The following is a 19,693-nucleotide window of genomic DNA, read 5'->3' as shown; positions in this document are numbered from 1 at the left end:
CTCAACTTTGGCAAAATACACTTCCTAAATTAACTGAGGCCTGTCTCCGATTTTCTGGGTTTCACCAGTTGAACATTCTAGAATCTTGAATGTTCATTTTCATATATTAATTTGTGCATTGTCTGCTTATGTGCCTTCCCATTTTTTTAATGGGATGATTCAGTCCTTTCTTAGATTGTGATAGCTATTTGTATATTAAGGCTATTAATATTTAGAGCCTGTGTCGAAAATATTTTTAGAATTTTGTTTGCTTTTGCCTTTTCTTTGAGGTTTCTGGTTTTAAAAAGAAGCAGAAATGTTTTCTTTTTTCCTGATACCACAGTAGTGAATGATATCTAATAGTAGATAATTTCCTCACTTTGCAAAATATCATAAAATAGTGGATTTTATGCCTGAGAAAAGTATACATGTAGCATATAACCATTTAAGATAACTTTTACCACCTTGACTTCAAATTATTTTTCCTTATTCTTCAGCAATTTCTCTATATCTGAAGGTTGTGTCTTGTTTATTATACTTAAAGCCAGTAAACAGTACAATAGAAATCTAATTTTCCGAATAGAAAGGTTCTGTTAGTTGATATATAATGTCAGTAGACTCCTCATGTTAGAACCTTTTCAAAACCTTAAATCTTTAGTTCAAAATCCTCACTTAGGTCTTGACAATAGCTTTCAGGCCCATCAACACAAGAATAAATACGTTTCTTCTCTTTCAACCTACAAAATCATATTCTCTTTATACCGTTAGCATAGTTTTTCAAAGGAAAAGAACTTTGTTTCAAAAAAAACCCTTTTTGCTTTAATTCCACGGTGACAGTAAGAACAAAAAGACTTCCGACTTCATGGTATATCTTAATTCTCTGAGAATGAAGAAGAAAAATAGAGGAACTGAAGAGCAAATGGGCAGTTTAAGAAATCCCTGTCGGATGAAGTTAAGAAGCTTTTAAATAGTGCATATCCTGGCTTTGTTTCACAGCCACTGCAGAAGTTTTAGAGCCATTACCTGGCCATTTAGGAGGACTTAGAGCCCCATTTTCGATGCCATTACAACAGTTTCGTTCTTGGTCGTTGTCAATGCAATAACGTTTATCACAACCGTGTTAATTCAGTCAGGGTTTCCTAATCCTGATATCTAATCTATTTCCTAATAGTTAATATTATTATCCATTGTGAGGGAGATTATTAATGCATGCCCAAATGGTCAATTAGGAATCGTTGATATATAATGCATGCCCAAAACCTAATAAAACACATAAACCTAATAAAAATTTAATGTTAGTGTTACTCATGTATCTCATATATACGTGTGTGTGTGTAAATTTACTCCTTGATATCAGTATATTCTACAGGGCAAGATTCTTCTCTCACATTGGCAGTATATCAGCATGTTCAGGCTGTTTGATTGCAACCTTTGGCGGGCACACACTAAAAGAACAACACTGGGATAAGCCAGCATCCAGTGACCACTACGGTCTCCAAAATCTTTTCTGCAGTGACCACGTTCAGGCAGTTGTCTCTCTGTTATATTCTATAGCTTCTCCTACTTATGACTTCAACAGAGCAGCTTTCTTGAAAAAAACAAAACAAAACCTACAAAATGGAGTGAGGACTCTATGTGCTCAATCAAACAATCCTTTTAATATATATAGAAATGCAAACAACACACCCATGTGGTTTTCTTTCTGTGTCTGATCCTTCCTCACTAAGCAGTTTTTAAAACACTTAGCTAGATGTAGCTCCGAGTCGTTTCTAAGGAGTGGAATAGGAGGGAGGGATGAATAAAGAGAAAGGAAAGAAACCCAGGATCTCAAACATCTGATTCTGTTTGCTTGGTAAGGCAAGGTTATCCCAGGGATTCTTGAGCTTGGGAAAAATCACTACAGCCTCACCTCCTTTTGTACACACCTCACCTCCATACTTCTTCCCAGCACTTCCAAACTATCTCAAGGACTATCTCAAATACTCCCAATGACACATCCAGTCAGGGTGTCTTTCTACTATCTCAGGTCTTGAATGAGACCTGAGAAGCCCCTGAGGTGAAAGAACTCCTTCTTCCTAGGAAGCCAGTCCCTAGTGCGCCGCTTCCTCTCCTGGAAACTCTTCATGTAAAAGATATCTACTCAGCCCTGGGGTTTGTTCCTGCAGCTGGGAGCCTCCCCTTAACCCTAGACTAGGCGAGGGACTTGTTTGTCTGCTTAAATACCCTTTCCTTCTTATGTGTAATTGTCACATTTGTCGTACTTGTTTAATATCTTCTTCCATACTATTTTATAAACCCCAAGAGGTTGGTCCCATACTTGTCTCATTCATTTCCATCTTTCCAATTCCTAAAACAGTGATGGGCATGTAATGCATGTACTCTCAATAAACATTTGGTGAGGGAAGCCTAAGAAAGTTAAGACAGGTGAAGTGCTCGGTCCGATGCCTGGCACAAGGAGGTGCTCACTACTTGTTAGCTGCAAGTGCTATGAATCATCGCACGGATCTGCGCAGTTGTGAAGCCTAAGCCTGTTGAGCGTCATTGGTAGACCTTTTGAAAAAATGTCAACTGCCCCCAATCTTCAGAACGTTTCTGCCCTCCCAGTTTGATTCTGATAACTGAGCTTGTCAGTAAGTAAGGCTCACTAACCCCTGACATTCTAAAAAGGCAAAACAGCTTTTAGATTGGAGATAAGACCCGACAGGGAGTCTCTACTGCTGACTGTGCAACATGCTGCTACGCGCCTTCTTCCTCCCCACCTTCTCGTGGTACCCTGAAGCCTTGTTCTTGAACACCTCATGACTCTAACTTTTAGACTAAATGATAGCATTCTAATTTTAGTTGCTTTTCAGCAGATATGCTTTGTCCAGCAGCGTGTCTAACTGCTGCAGTAATGAGCCAACAGGCTGCTGAGTTCTATGGTTATATTTAGGTTGGTTCCCTGAGTGAAGGCTGAGCCATCTCTTCTCATTACATTTGTGTTTACTTTCAAACTAAACAAGAATGGAGTCTGGATTGGACCGAAAGTTGTGGGGGCGGGGATCTGAAGTGTTTTCGTGCCACAAACCCTAGTTTGTTGGTAGGTGGGGATGAATCTGACCACATTTTTTTTAAAACTTCCTAGTGATTCCAGAGGAAATAGCTGTGAAACCACTAAATGATACCTCATATTCTAGGACTTTTAACAGAGGATTCGGTTTAGTTCGAACTAGCCAGGCATAAAGGAAGCACTTAGGATAAGTTTGAACTAAACCAAATCTTCAGTTAAAAGTCCTGGAAAATAAGGTATCATTTAGTGGTTTTGAAGCTATTTCCTCTGGAATCACTAGAAAATTTTTAAAAAATAAAGTGAGGTTTCATTCATCCCTTTCAGCAACAAACTGGGGGTTTTATTATAAAATCCCTTCAGAGCATCCCACAACTTTTGTAGCATATGGAAGTGGGGAGGGGGCTCTGAGTTCTTTGAGCAGGTGGCGAGATGATCAGACATGCTCGAGGGAGGTTAACCCAGCAGTACGTGGAAGACAGGTTGGGGAAGTGGAGAAAGACAGGAAGAAAAGAGATCTGTTCAAGAGAAGTCCAGTGCTCCAGTGAAGCGGTCCCAAGGACCAGAACCAGAGGAGTGGCAATAAGAATGGAGACTTGGAGGAGAGGAGGTGAGGATGGAGAATGAGACCAGAGGAGAGGAGGTGAGGATAGAGACTGGGACCCGAGAAAAGAAAGTGAGGATGAAGACCAGTACCAGAGGAGAGGGGGTAAGGATGAAGACTGGGACTGGAGAGTGGAGGTGAGGATGGAGATCAAGATCAGAGGAGAGAAGGTGAGGTTGGAGACCAGGGCTAGAAGAGAGGAGGTGAGGATGGAGAGCGAGACCAGAGGAGATAAGGTGAGTATAGAGACCAGGACCAGAGGAGAAGAGGTAAGGATGGAGACCAGGACCAGAGGAGAGGAGGTGAGGATGGATACTAGGACTGGAGGAGAGGAGGTGAGGCCTAAGGTCAAGAGTTTGAAACCAGCCTGGCCAACATGGCGAAACCTTATCTCTACTAAAAATAAAAAAAATTAGCCAGGCATGATGGTGCATGCCTATAGTCGCAGCTACTCAGGAAGCTGAAGCAAGAGAATTGCTTGAACCCGAGAGACAGAGGTTGAGGTGAGCAAAGATCACACCACTGCATGCCAGCCTGGGTAACAGAGTGCGAGTCTGTCTAAAAAACAAACAAACAAACAAACAAACAAAAAACAACAAGAAGAAGAATCAGAGGAGGAGGTGAATGTGGAGACTAGGACTGAAGAAAAGGAAGTGAAGATGGAGAATGGGACCAGAGAAGAAAAGGTGAGGATGGAGACCAGGAACAGAAGAGAGGAGGTGAGGATGGAGACCAGGACCAGAGGAGAGGAGGTGAGGATGGAGAGGGAGACACCAATTCAAGAGATACTGCAAAAGGAAAACCAGATGATTTTGTAATATGAGGAATGCAAAGGAGGAGAAACAGAGTTTGACCTGGAGTGCCTAGAAACAAGATTTATCTTTACTCAATATCAGGAACAAAGGGAAGAAAAGAAAGTTCAGGGGGAAATCTGAGTCTTTGGAACAAACTGAATTTGAGGTTCTGGCAAGATCCAGGCTGATGGAAACGCGAGCTGGAGTTCAAGAACAATGTCAGGACTGCCACAGAGATGTATTGACCAATGCATCCTTTCTTTTTATAGCCTGGGTCCTTTGGTTCCTCCACAGCGGCATATGCCTTAAGGTCATGGTCAATCCTTTTCACGAGAAGGTAGAACATGTTACAAATAAGAGCCTTTGACTTCTTCTTGGAGTCGTCTGAGGCATCACATTTTATTAATCGCACTTTTGACCTTCTATAATGGATGTTTTATCTGGCTCTTCTACTTAAACCATGGTTCTTTCAGTCATCTTAGAAAGCACAGAACAGGCTCCCATGATTGAAGAAACTGGGGCCAAGAAAGTACCAGTGAGTTGGCCAGGCTCACACAGCCAGTTATCCACATCCTGATTCCTGACCCCCTGCACTTCCCACTGGGGCAAATGGTGCTTTTCAGAGCCTACCTAGTGGCATCTCTTGCTCTGTCTCTGCAGTACAGCTTGTTACTTTGCACTCAGAACTGTTCTTTAAAACTCTCATTCCTGTGGTCTCATAGCTTATGTGTTGATTCCTTCTAACTGGACTTTTAAAAATGTTGCCTTTCTTTCCTACCTTTTTCAGGGCCTCAATATAATCACTTTCTGTTTACTTATACCAAGAATATTCTCAGTGTTTGTAACCAGCCTGAAGTTTCGAACACCATGCCCAAACCTCCTCCTTAAATAAATGTTTGTTCCATGTTAATGATTTTAAGAATGGAATGGATTGTCCCATGAGAGATTGTTGCATAAAAATGTATCTGCTCTCAACCTTCATGGATTCCTTTAACTCCAACGACACTAAGTGATCTTTATCTTTCATACCGCTTATCCGACTCAGAGTCCCGGCCTCTTCCATGAGGGGAAAATGAGCTGCATTCTTAGGGCTGGTGAGAAATCAGTGCAAGTGAGGAGAATAAACAGCAATCACACAAGATTCCGCTGAAAACATTAGGGTTGCAATGTGTCATTCAAAGATGTCCCAGTAAAGGCCCACTGGTCCCCAGCAGAGTGCAGTTGAATTAAAGGCAACCACAAGACACCTTTGCCTTAACCTGGTAGAATTGATGCTTTCTATTAAACTATTTTCTGCTTGTTCCTTCTTTTACCTTATAGATGCCTTGAACCTTCGAAACCGACAGGTCATCTGTGTCACTCTCAAGGTCCTTCAGCATCTAGTTGTGTCAGCTGAGATGGTGGGCAAGGCCTTGGTGCCCTATTACCGTCAAATCCTCCCCGTCCTGAACATCTTTAAGAACATGAATGGTGAGTGATCCCACAAGTCTAAATGTCTTTTAAGCCCTTAAAAAAAAAAGGGGGAGTGGTTTCAAGTAGAGTCAATTAGCAACACATTTAGGATTTATTATCGCATATAAACCACGATCCATTTGGAGATCTGAATAGCATATTCCCACCGCTTCTCCAGCTACTCTTGAGGGAAACAGTAAAATTAACAATTTCATTTATTACTCCTCCCGTATAGCTTACTTACTCAGTACAGAAGCGCTGAAGCAGTTCTATAAGCGTCCGATAATTAAATTGTGAAGTTTTGTTAATGGTCTTTTGAATACATTAGCAGGTTTTGAGTTTGTGCTTTTCCTTCTTAGTGATTCTACCTTTAGATACTTCCTGTTACAGTTTCAGTCAGTTTTTTTCCATTGATTTAATATGTATTTTTAAGCACTATTGTTAAAACCTGGTAAGTGGTTTTGATGATTCATTTATTTTTTGTGGTATTGTTCTGTAAGCTTTGGAAAGCACAGATGAATTCAGATAGCTCTATTTTACCCTAAGAAAAAAAAAATAGCAAGTTTTTGCTGACCCTAGGCAGGTAGTGGATGTACATCTGTTCATTAAGAGTGTGATTTCCTCGAAATGATGAGTCTAATTTTCTTTTTTGTTGTTACCTTTGAAGTACCATACTTCTCATATGCATAGTGTAAGTTAACATTGAAGTTCTTTCCTGACAGTGGTATCAATAAGTTATTGATTTAATGGAGCACTGCATTTAACTTTTGTAACATGATCTGCTTATCACATATTCAAGAAAAAAACTCAAACAAAAATCAAACGTCATATATTCAAGAAAAAAAAATCAAAAAGCTGAGTTTACGGCAGCTCCTGCCACAAACAGACTTTTGTTTGGAATCACAATTTTTTATATTATTATTCAATGGCCCTTATGCATGCTCCAGGCATAGATATTCAAGAAATCATAGAATTCTCAAAAAGCCTTTAGTTCTCTTTTGATAGTAGAACCGACTTCTGTGTTGAATATTATTATGTATTTAGAAAAAGGACTTCAAACTGGAGTTGTAGGAGTTTATGAATGCTTATCATGGAGTGCTTGCAAAGGTATCCTATTCAAATTATCTGAAGAGCTATGGGTAATGTGGTGGACATTCAAATCCATTTATGCAAGATGGTTAGTCTTTAAGCAGAGTAATAACTTTTGGAAAGTACTTATTTAAATATTTTTCATTCATAGTTCATATTTTCTACCATAGAGTAGCGGCAAATATCCATAAAGTTACAGAAAACTCCGGATGTGCACCTTGTTCAACTAAGGTCCATAAAAGCAACTCTAACTGCACACCTTATGTTTAGATTCTGGGAACTTGGAGATAGAGATAAAGATGTTCTGATAGAGATGGTAGCATTATTAAGGAGATGGAAGCATCAGGGAACAGCCACCCGCAAGTCTTAGTTAACATTTTTGAAGTGTGCCATTCGCCAAGACTTCCCCAGTAATCCTCATGCAAACCTAGGATGCATGTACTATTACTATTTCCGTTTAACCCTTGTAAAAGTCCCCGTCTCTTAGCTCTTATCCCGTGTGAACGTTTGTTTCTGTACTTGACGATCATGGAAGATGAGCCTGAGCGCATTTCCTCTTTCTTGCCTACCTAGGAACAGGTAGCTGCTGCAACGCTGCTTTAATGCTTTCGTTGGTTTCACAGTAAAAACTAGAAATTATATCTAAACATCGTTCTGTATCTCTGTATAAAAGTAGAAAATCAGTGATGTTCAAAGGACAATTAGAATCTTTCTTTATCCTCAAGGAAATCTATAAAGATGGATAAATATTGATGCCACAAAGACAGATAAACCTTGTTGGGAGCTCTAGACTATTAAACAAAACAATTGGTTTCTGCTGCTTCCTCGTTATAGTTTTTCTTTAAATCTTAAACTCACAGGTGTTCGTATGCTTAACAAAGCAAATGGTTGACTTTAAGAATAAATCCCTATTAAGATTTTATCAATGCGGGAAATTTAAAGTTCATACTATAGTCCTTAATTTGTTCCAAACTCAGCTAATTCTTTTGGAGTCTTTCTAAATGCATGCATCAGGAATTCTACATTTAAATTATTTTTCTGCTTAACATTTTTTTGACATTTGAAGGGAAAAATATTAGCTTCAGCTTCATTTCCTACTTATCTTAGAAACCTGTCACAACAATGCCAGCCCACAGTTTGCTGTATTTTCAGAAGGTCCTATTACAAAATTGGGGCATTCTAGCTATAGAAACTTAAAACTGTTCCTCAAAGTAGCTATGTTACCCTAGATGCAATTCTTTCAGAAAAAGCTTATCACAAGATTTTCAATTATGTTAGAATTTTCATTAGAAAAATGATTTAGCTTTAATAACATTTTAATAAATCCTGCTTTATGATATAGATCACAAAATTATATGTAAGCAGATGTCCTTAGTAACATGTAATATTTACAATTAAAATTATATCAGAAAGTGATCATATGTAATGTTAAAAAAAACTCATTCTAAATTTCAATATATTTGAGAACAATTTCACATTTCTGTATTTCCTCTGTTTTCTATTTGTCTTTTATATAAATCATTGTCTCATTAAACTCAGATTCAAAATATTTTTTTCAAGTTCCACTACAAAATCCTTTTTAGAATGAGACCAGATACAAGTGACAAAAGAAAGAACCAGGGAAAATATTCTTTCAAATAAAATGACCCTGACTGTCTGTCAGTATCCTCTCAAAGTGCAAACATTAGATCAAGTCTACTGCCTGAGGTTTTTTTTTTTTTTTTTTTTTTCAATCTCTCCTGTTTTAATGTCACATGAACTTCCTCTGAAATAGGCAGTCGGGGGCTGCATAGCCAGGGCCCCGGACATTGTGGCAATTGCGAATGTGAGGAGCCGGTGCTTCCAGTCTTTTCAGGGACTAGTTGGAAATCAGGTAGGACAGAGAGGAACATTCTGTGCTCACAGCACCAGTTCAGGCCCCATCTATACCACCATAACAGCGAAAACTTAGAACCGGCCCCACTAGATCCTTCTTGTTCTAGAAGAGAGAGCTACTGTATACTCTTGTGTATTAGTAAAACTTTTCACAGAGTTTCATTCAGCTATAGTTAAAACAAGAACAGATAAATCCGAGATGTGAACGGTAGTATAGAATAAACAGGAACACTTTGGAGCCAGAAGAGATGTGACCTCAGGCAAATCCCTTAAAGTCTCTAACCATAAATTTTTCCGTCTCTACAAAGTATGTATAATAACAACTTTTCATTAGGATGGGCATCATTAGAGACAGTGTGTTCTGGGCACCCTCACATGGAGCCTGTCCATGACTGGGTATTAATGAGATAGCCATTATAATTGTACAAAATAATATACCTATACAATATCATGCACGTAGAGTAGTGTATATTATAGAAGAATACCACACTATATGCATTGTTAGGTAGCAACATAGCCAGGCAACTGAAAGTGTTGTGTGTGACCTGTCATACTCACTTGTTGGGTGACCTGTAACCTGGCCCTCCGTGAGCCTGTGAAGGCCATGTGGCCTCCTGGTTCCACTGGCTGCGTCAGTGCCTTTGCTTTAAATGGTTCGTTTTGCCTCTAACTGCCAAACACAGGGTGAGTGGCCAAATCAGTTAAAGACTCAGATTTGTTCACTGGTAACAGGTTTTCAGATCCATCCTTTCCTCGCATAACCTTTCAGCTTAAATATGTGACCAGTGTTTAGGGAGCATCGCATTTAAAAAAGAGAGAGCTCTCTCCAGCACAGACAAGGAAATCCTGGACGAAGGCCCTCTTCGGAACAACCAAACTGATATCTAAGCTTTTGAGCTTGTCTTCTTGCATTCTAAACAATGAATTTTGGACGTAAAACATGCTGTGTTTCCAGTGGCTTCTTTGAGGGGAAAGAGTTTCTATAAAATATTCCTTGAATGCATTTGTCATACAGCCAATAGCAATTTATTCTTTCCTCTGTTCTTTCACAAATGTTATTAAAGGTTACAGAAAATTAAAACAATAGGAATCTTCAATTTATAGCTTTCAGAGATGAAACTACAAAATTAATGATGCAGAATATTACATTTGAGAAGCATGAGTCAATAAATGGCATTAAAGCATTTACAGCTGGAATATGGGCTCTGCCAGCAGATTGGAGCTCTCCTGTAGGCCTGTCTACAGTATTTTGGTTCATTTCTAACAGTACCGATAGTTCTGAAACAGTCCCTATCTAAGACTTCAGACTCCAGATCTGATACTCTGATAATGTCATAAATTTACATCACGAAATATGCAAAAGTAAACATAATCATGAAATATTATGTCCCCGCGTTTGTAGAACTCAAATAGCTTGACTTGATCTAAGATAAATCTAAGACATATACCATTATAGACTAATAAAAAGTCCGTTAAAGACACTTAAAACTTTAATTCAGATTCAGGCACATTAAAACATAGGGAATGAGGATGCCTGAAGTTTGCAAAATTTTAGGATGTTTGTACCAAGTCTTTGACCTGTAACTTAAATGGCTTTTAAAAAATGGAAATAATTATTTTATGCTGATCATCTTTTGAAACAACTTCTAATGAGAACCTAAGACTTGTGAGTCAACCTGATGCAAACCCTCCTTGAACTCTCCTTGATATTCGTGTGAGTTCCATGAGACCAATTCTCACGCTCTCTTCAAGCATTAATGAACTTCTGGGAATGGATTGTTTACCAAACAACTACAACAACAAAACTTTCAGTTTCTCTGTCTCAAAGTTGATATATATAAAGGCTATTTCTCCTCACAGATATTTAAATTTAATTTTGGAATTAAGGTTCATTCCCCATGGAATTCGAACAATTTTGAGTTCGTGATTTACATCTTAGAAATTTACTTCGAAGTTCCTTTGAAATCATTAAATGTATTAAATTTGAACCATGAGATTATCCTAAATTCACTGAGGAAATTATTAGAACTACTGCCACCCACATTTCTGAAAGTTAGATTTGGAATTGCCATGCACATATCTAGTCTCTCTGAGCACTTCCTCCACGCTGACTTAACTTATTCATCTACAGAATATCCTAGGATCATAAAGTTGGAAGATCTGTGTAGGGGTCCTTTTGTCTGAGAGTATCTCCAATTTACCAAACTATACAATTATTACTTCCACAAAGGCCCAATGTTTGTGTTGGTCTTTCCTTTTCTTATGTAGAGTTGGCACACCTAATAGAATCAGGTGCCTAATATGTGCTTGTGTGAAATTCGTTCACTGACTCAGCCGACACAACCAGTACTTATTTCTTGCAGCTTGTCCAAGCAGCCTCTCTGCTTCATGGGGCAGCCTGTTCCACTTCCAAAGAGAAACGCACCTCCTGTTTTGAAATGAAAACTACACCTAACATTTCCATCTGGTTTACCTCTCATGTCTAAACTACACAGCACAATGGTTAATCCTTTTCCACGTAGCAGGCCCTTGGGAAATGATAGAAAACTTTCCTTCCTCTGCGGTATTTACTTCTCCAAGTGCAATATCCCTACTTCTTCCAAGTATTCTCTAAAAGCAGAGCTCCAAAGCCTGGAAGCTCTTTGGGGATGGGGATGGAGGACTCATTTTTGCAGAAACAGACGGTTGTGCAGTGATCAAAGAGGGCAGCCCAGGACAGCAGATGGTCCTGGGAAGGGCTCAGGCTTGCCTCCCTCACCTGATGCCGGAAGGACTTCTTTACTATGGTGAAACCTACACATGCTTATGAGATTAAATATCTCTCCTCTTCACTGACATTGCTACACTTGAGTCCATTTTCAACCCAAAACCACTCGTAAAAAGCAACATCAGAGGAGTGGGGGCAGTCACAAACTGTAAATTACGCCTCTGTGTGCTCTTCTCTGTAGACCTCCCTGGTTGCGCCTGCCTGGAGGGAAGGATGGTTCTGAGTTGTCTGTCTGTAACCTGGTAGGGCGATGACTAACTCAGTTCTAAAGGCTGTGTCGTAGCTTCCTGGAGTCATGTAACAAATTGCCATACACTGAGCGGCTTCAGCAACAGGTGTATTGTCTCCCAGTTCTGGAGGCACAAGTTAAAGATCAAGGTATGGACAGGGCCAGCTCTCGCTGCAGCTCCAGGGAAGCCTCCTTCCTGCTGCTTCTGGCCTCTGGAGGTGCCAGCTGTCCTTGGTTGTGGGTGATGTGTCACTCCAGTCCCGCCCCATCATCATGTGGCCTTTTTTCCTGTGCATGTCTCTCTGTCTCTTCTCCTCTTCCTGTGAAAATACCAGCCCTCAAAAGGGTCAGATTAATGGGCCACCCCACTCCAGTACTCCAGTGTGACTTTATCTTAACTACTTACGTTGGCAATGATCCTATTTCCAAGTAAGGTCACATCCTAAGGTTCTGGAAAAGACACGAATTTGGGGGAAACACGATTCAATCCAGATGATATACCTCTTTCCTACAGCATGTGGAGATAAAAACCTCATTTTTGATGAATAAAGTTAGAGGTTTCATGTTCCTTTCACTTCCTCACATTGCCGTAACTACTGATATGGAGCCTGCTGTGCATGGCCTAATGAAAACTCCCTCTTCCAACAACAACCTCTTCCAACAATACCTTTTCCTTTCAGCAGGAAGGTTTTTTTAGTTGAGAAAGAAAATGGACCTGCGTAAGTTTTGAGTTGGGGAGATGTCTGGGAATTGATGTTTTTCTTTTTCTTCCATAAACTAACCAGCGATGGAAGCTTACATTTTCAACAGCTTTGCTCAGGGAACTAGTGAAATCCCAACCTCTTTCCACTCTCTCCTGTTTCCAATTGGCCCTTATATTTGCAGTTTCTCTGTACAAGTCTTTCCAAAGTGCCATGGCCAAGTTTCTCCTGGGCATCCCCATCTCATCAGCATCTGGCTTTACCACTGTCCCCACCTGTGCAACTTTACCTGAAGGGATCAGAAGAATACTGAGTTGCAGACAGGTTCATGGCCCAGGCACATCCCCATTGTTTCTGGATCAAGGGCAAATGTGGTATATTTAGAATGGCTTGTGTAGGAGAATCCCATTCATCGGTTCTGAAAACGTGATGAAAGGTGTTGACAGAAAGAGTCCGACTCAGTAAAAGATTTAAAGAGATTTATTGTGAACCAAACATGAGTGACCACAACCCAAGGCACAGTCTCAGGAGGTCCTCAGAACATGTTCCCAAGGTGGTTGGGTTCAGCTTGGTTTTTATAGGTTTTAGGGAGACATAAGACTTTGATCGTATGTGTGGGGCATACATTGGCTTGGTCCAGAAAGTGGTGGTTTACAGGTCACAGGTGGACTCAATGACTTCCTGGTTGGCAGTTGGTTGAAAGAGTCAAGTTATTGTCTCAAGACCCGGAATCAACAGAAAAGAGAGTCTAAGTCAAGAAAAGGGGTTGTAGAAACCCAGTTTCTTATTATGTAGATGAAGTCTCATAGGTAGGACCCTTAGAGAAAATAAGTTGGCAAATATTTCCTAATCAGACCCTTAAAAGATGCTAGACACTCAGTAAATCTCTTCAGGATTGGGAGGGCCTGGAAGGTGGAAAATCTATTATGTTAACAGAGATTCTTTACACATACAACTTTCTCCCCACAAAAATGACTTTTCAGCCCATTTCAAAATATGGCAAAAAAAAGAGACCATATTTCGGGGTGAAATATTTTGATTTTCTTCTTTGTCTGCCATGTAAGGTTATGCCAAAGTCAGGCTGGAAAGTAAAACAAATAATTTAGGGTTAAATGAAACCCCTCTGATGAGATTTTATGGTCTGTGGAGCATGACTCCCCAGACCCCTTAGGTAGGAATTTGCACAAGAGAAGTACAAGGTCAGAGTTCAGTCCTCAGAGGGAACTGCGGTATGGAAACAGTGGCTCAGGATAGAGCTGGAACTGACAGTGGTGCTCCCTGCCTGGGTGTGGAATGGGCTGTGTGATCTGAAGCCTGCTTCTCAGCCTGAGAGCTATCCTGCAGCCCAGAGACCCCTGGGAGACATCTCTGCTCCTCCCTCCAGATCCACATTCAGACATCCCGTCCCTTCAGTCACCTCCCCTGACTCCACCCCCACTAGCAGAACGAGGGCTCTCCCCTCGGGCTATTCTCCATCTGCCTTGCTGGGTAGAGGTCCTGTTTCTTTCTTTCTTTCTCTTTTTTTTTAATTGCATTTTAGGTTTTGGGGTACATGTGAAGGACATGCAAGACTGTTGCATAGGTACACACATGGCAGTGTGGTTTGCTGCCTTCCTTCCCCTCACCTGTATCTGTCATTTCTCCCCATGCTATCTCTTCCCACCTCCCCACCCCCCCATCCCTCCCCCATTTCCCCCCAACGGACCCCAGTGTGTGATGCTCCCCTCCCGGTGTCCATGTGCTCTCATTGTTCAATACCCGCCTATGAGTGAGAACATGCGGTGTTTGATTTTCTGCTCTTGTGTCAGTTTGCTGAGAATGATGGTTTCCAGGTTCATCCATGTCCCTACAAAGGACACGAACTCATCGTTTTTGATGGCTGCATAATATTCCATGGTGTATATGTACCACATTTTCCCTGTTGAGTCTATCATCGATGGGCATTTGGGTTGGTTCCAGGTCTTTGCTATTGTAAACAGTGCTGCAATGAACATTCGTGTGCATGTGTCCTTATAGTAGAATGATTTATAATCCTTTCTTCTATCCCTCCTTACCAGGCTGGAGGGCCCAGCTGCTGGGTGATAGTTGGGACAACTGGCTATTGGCTGGACCTGTTTCCAAAGCCATGTTTGAAATGTATGATTTTGTTACAGGAAAGGGGTCTCAGTACAGATCCAAAGAGAGGGTTCTTGGATCTCAGGCAAAAAGAATTCCAGGAAAGTCCATAAAGTGAAAACAACTTTGTTAGGAAAGAAAAGGAATAAAAGAATGACTACTCCATAGACAGAGCAACCCCGAGGGCTGCTGGTTGCCCATTTTTATGGTTATTTCTTGATAATGTGCTGAACAAGGGGTGGATTATTCATATCCCCCTTTTTAGACCATATAGGGTAACTTCCAGACATTGCTATGGCATCTGTAAACTGTCATGGCACTGGTGGGAGTGTAGCAGTGAAGACGACCTGAGGTCACTGTCGCTGCCATCTTGGTTTGGGTGGGTTTGGGCTGGCTTCTTTCCTGCAACCTGTTTCATCAGCAAGGTCTTTGTGACCTGTGTCTTCTGCGGACCTCCTATCTCGTCCTGTGACTTAGAGTGCCTTCACTGTCTGGGGATGCGCCCAGTAGGGTTCAACCTCATTTTACCCAGCTCCTATTTAAGATGGAGTGGCTCTGGTTTAAACGCCTGACACTTGTTACCCCTCCACCCCTCATGGCACCCCAACAGGGATCCACAGACAAAATGGCTGGATTACAGCTGGTTTCCAGTGTCTGACCAGTGCCAGCACTCCTGCTAGCTGGGACCTGGCGCATTTCCCAATGAGAGATTGCCACTAATTCAGCTAAGGCCTTATAGATCTGCCTCGAGAAATCTGTAAAATATACTTTAATGCGTTTAAATGCTCAAGATGGGCCCCAAATGAGCAGGCATGGAGACACTCGCCCAAGAGAAAACAGTATTCTTTTCTATTTATGCAACAGAAAGTTTTACTTAATCTGAGCAAGAAAGCAAATGGCAGTTTCTAAAGCTTTAATTTAAGGAGGCTTCTCTGTTCAGTCAGTTCCTAATTTGTACATTTCAAATCCCCTGAAATATCACCTATTCTGGATTTGCTGATAATTAAGGGTTCATTCTCATTTTCCTTTATATGCAAATCTTTCATGAGCGCCAACGAATGACTTTTTAAAGGTCTCTTTGTGGACATTGCAGAGAAAATAAGAATGTCACCAAGTGTAATCGTTATGTTGAATATCACTATTCATGCCATCATTAGAAGGTCCATTGAAAGGGGGTAAGAGACAAAAGCTAAGCTTGACTGGGTGGAGGAGCCTTTCCCTGCCGCTGGGGACCCCTCGCTGGGGGTGGGGGGGTGATGAGGGTGAGTCAGTTGCTCTGCGCTCCCCTGAGTTCCCGGGTGCTTTCAATCACACGCGCTCTCCTGGAGACCGATGGGGACGCAGAGCTTGCTTCAGCCTCAGACCTTCTCTCCCGGCCCAGCACAGACAAGCTCCGGGGCTAGGAGCTCGCAGCAGGACTGCCGTGTGTCGCCTCGCCTCTCCCGGCCTCCGTGTAGGAATTCCTCGCCGCAGAGGTCAGGGGGCCGTTGTGATGCGGGAGCCATGGCTGCCCCCGGGCTGCCCCAGGGCCCCAGGACAGCCGGGTGGAGGCGGCTACGGCTCGGCCCGAACCCACCGCGGCCTGCCCTGCAGGAACCCGAGTCCAGCCTCCACGGCCCTGCAGCTGCACTGGCTTCAGCCTCTGGTGCTGGGGTCCCCGGGCCCTTGCTAGGATCCCTAGCACACGCGCACAGGGTCAGAAATGCCCCCACCCGTGCACACTCCCCGTGAGGAACGCACTCCCACGCTGTGCACTGTTCAAACACCCGGGCCCGCTGCCCGGCCTCCAGCCCTGCTGCCCCCGCCCCTCCGTTCTGCACTGAGGGAAGGCCCAGGCCTGCGCGCCCAGGCCCTGGGGACTTCTTCAGGGTGCTCGAGAGGGTTCCAGCTGCCAGGTCAGGAGCAGAGCACAGCCAGGCGCCCTCCGAGGACACCAAGGCACGTCCCGCTGTCCCCCCAGCGCGTGGCCAGTTCTGCTGACGGCGGCCCCCACACGTGCCTGGATCCACAGCTTACCCAGGTCGAGGGACCCCCGTGTCAGCCCCCTGCCACACTTGTGGTTTGCTTTCTCCAAATAGGAAACTGTTGGAGACGTGTTCCACTTATATGAAATCAGCTTTCATTTTATTGCCTTTCTTAGAAATCTGTGATTTTTACTTGGGCAGAATGGAATATAAATGGCTCAGAATAAGCTCAACCATCAATGCAGTTGGAGTTGAAAAATACAGTGGACATAGTCCCTAGAAAAACTAGAGATATTACTGATATTTTCTTGCTTGCCTGCTTTTTGTATTATATTCTCATGTACATCTTGAATTAATGTTCCAAGTAATAAAGAAAAAAGGTAATGATGGCAACGTTATTATGACCGAGTTGTGTTCAGAGCACTCTAAGATCAATTTACTTTTTTTGCTCTTAAATACAGTACTTTAATATGAGCTCTAGTGAGCATATTTATATTCACTTTGAGGTGGTCATACAATGAAATTAAAAATCACTCTCCATTCAATGACTTCTAATTTAGATTTTGCATACCAGTTACAATTCTGCCTCTGCTCTCCCCAGAAAAACCCTACATTTCATCATAAGTTCATGTATTGAATTTGTCTCTACTACAAACTAAAAAACTAATGATACAATACAAAAATTTTAGAAACAAGAATGTAATAGTACCCTAATGACAGGATTATTGCCTGGTGATTTTCTCACTGTTTTAACAGAAATCATTGAATGCTACGTATGTGTGTGTCTTTATTTATTATAAATATGGCAAACAACCACCTAAGCAAATGGCTTAGATGTTGTTGTCTGGAAGCATAGTTTGTCCTCCCAAAGTTTCTTATAAGCTGTGAGGGTAGGATAATGATATTCACAGACCATCAGTATCTTTTCTATTTTTTTTTTTTGGTGGCCAACTAGAATTTCTAAAAAGATTCTGTTAGGACCGTAGGCAGCCGTGGAGTGAGGAGAAGGAGTGTGCTGCTGGGCCTGTAAAAGCCTGCTTTCTTCGTGTACCTGCTGCTGAGCTAGCCCCTGACTGCCGTGGGACATGAGCCCTTCCTGCTCTCACCTGAAGCCTGGTCATGCTACCTCCACGAAAACGAATGCACCAGGCTAACTCCAAAAGCATTAGAGAGCAATGAGGTTTTTATGAAAATTTTTTGGGGGGATGCCAAAGAGAGACCCACATGGTACATCCTTCACCGATTCATTTAAAAAAAAAAAAAAAGTTGAGTGCTTACTACATGCCAACACAGCAAAGCACCCTAAAAAAAAATCCTTTAAAAAGGGAAAGTATCCGGCCACCCAGTCATTTTCCATTTACCAAGTCCCTCAAAGACTTCCCCAGAGCCTCGCCCCGTGAATCTGAATCAGTGGGTACAGCCATGGAAGGCCCAAGGGGTGAAGGAGGTTTCCACCACCATCAGGAAACAAGCAGGTCTAGAAAAGGATGGGAGCCTTGCCACACATGGACACCACCTGCAGATCTTTCCTTCCTTCTAACCATACATCCTGACCTTCTACTCCTCCCTTTAATAACCTGACTCTGAGGTTGGTGTATAACTTGGAACAGTAAAATCCAGCATGGCTGGCAGACTTACTGAGATTGCTAAATGGCAAAAAGAGTGCCATCTTGACTTAATGCACTCTCTTAGCTAATGAAACAGTGAAGAACTGCAATCCAATCGCATATTTCCCACCATCACCATAATCCTCTTGCAGAAGAGTAGGAAAGCCAGCTTCATCAGTACCACTAACATGCTTTGCATCCTGGGAAGATCCCAGGAAGAATCTCCAAATATTATCCATCAGGTATCTCATGAAATTTCTAAGAGCATTTTTTTTTTTCCAGATCTTAGGTAGGAGCTGCAATGTATATAATTTTTGCCAAATCTTTGCTAAGGACCACATGATGATATGTATGTGGTGCTTATAAACCCAACCAAAGCACAGTAGAGACCATTTGTCCTGAAGCCACCAACCGACTGGATTTGGGAGTCCACCCAAATGTGTATGACAGGTGATCAGGGAGGATGACACATCACCTGGTGCATTTCCCATTATCAGGCTGCCTGAGAGGTCCAGTCTTGTTCTAATCTAATAGGCCTGTGAGATCAAACAGCAATGAGCTGGAAGCTAGGGTTTATTTATTTATTTGTTTGTTTTAATATAGGTATTGTTACTAGAATGTAAACTCCATGAAGGTAGGGATTTTGGTCTTTTTTTTTTTTTCCTGCTTTATCACCGGCAATTGTTCTTAGCAGTTCCTGAGATCAGTGAATGTTTGCTGAATGGGTGGATGGATAGAGAGTGTATTGGTTTTCTATTGTCACAAATTCAGCTGCTTAGGAGAACACCCACATATTATCTCACAGTTGTGCAGATCAGAAATCCAGCAGACTCAGCTTTGTAATATGATTAGGATCTAGTAAGGCTGGATTAACGTGTCAGTTGCCCTGTGTTGATTGTAGAGATTCTGAGGAAAAATCCACTTCTAGGCTCATCCTAGGTGTTGATAGAAATCAGTTCTATGGTTGCAGGACTGAGGTCTCCATTTCCTGGCTGGCTGTCAGCAGTGGGGAGCTGGCAACTGCTAGAGGCGGCCGCCGCTCCCTGGCCCGTGGCCATCTCACCTTCAAAGCCAGCACTGGAGGGCTTCCTGTCACTCGGCCTCCCCTTCTGCCGCATGTCATCTGCCTTCCTCTTCTGCTTTCAAGAGCCCATGTGATTCCCACCCAAGTAACAAAGAGTACTGCTCAAGCAGAGTATTTAATCGTCTAACTTTGTTCCACTTTTTTTGTTGTTGTTACAAGGCATGGACAATAATCCCTTGTTTTAAGGTCAGCAGATTAGTAACCTTGATTACTTTTGCAAAGTCCTTTCACAACAATGCCATGATTAGTGTTTGACTGAATAATAAGGGGACAGAAATATTGGAGGGACATGTTTAGAATTAAGATTTGGGGATGAAGTCATCCGAAAACTGATGCCTGGATGACCATGACTAGGAGCTCGAAGTACTTTTTCAAGAGGATACAAAA

General features: G+C 42.0%; 1 protein-coding gene across 1 annotated transcript in view; it reads left to right on the top strand.

The window, feature by feature from the left end:
- PACRG (parkin coregulated) overlaps nucleotides 1–19,693 on the top strand; it is a 567,891-nt gene that overhangs the window by 340,009 nt on the left and 208,189 nt on the right. Inside the window, exon 4 of the mRNA XM_003933784.4 lies at nucleotides 5,744–5,893. Within this exon, the coding sequence (XP_003933833.1) occupies nucleotides 5,744–5,893 (150 nt within the window). The remainder of the gene's footprint in view (nucleotides 1–5,743; nucleotides 5,894–19,693) is intronic.

Source organism: Saimiri boliviensis, chromosome 4, assembly GCF_048565385.1.
Source record: "Saimiri boliviensis isolate mSaiBol1 chromosome 4, mSaiBol1.pri, whole genome shotgun sequence".
Lineage (NCBI taxonomy): Eukaryota > Metazoa > Chordata > Mammalia > Primates > Cebidae > Saimiri > Saimiri boliviensis.
This window is presented reverse-complemented; position numbering and strand designations above follow the sequence as displayed.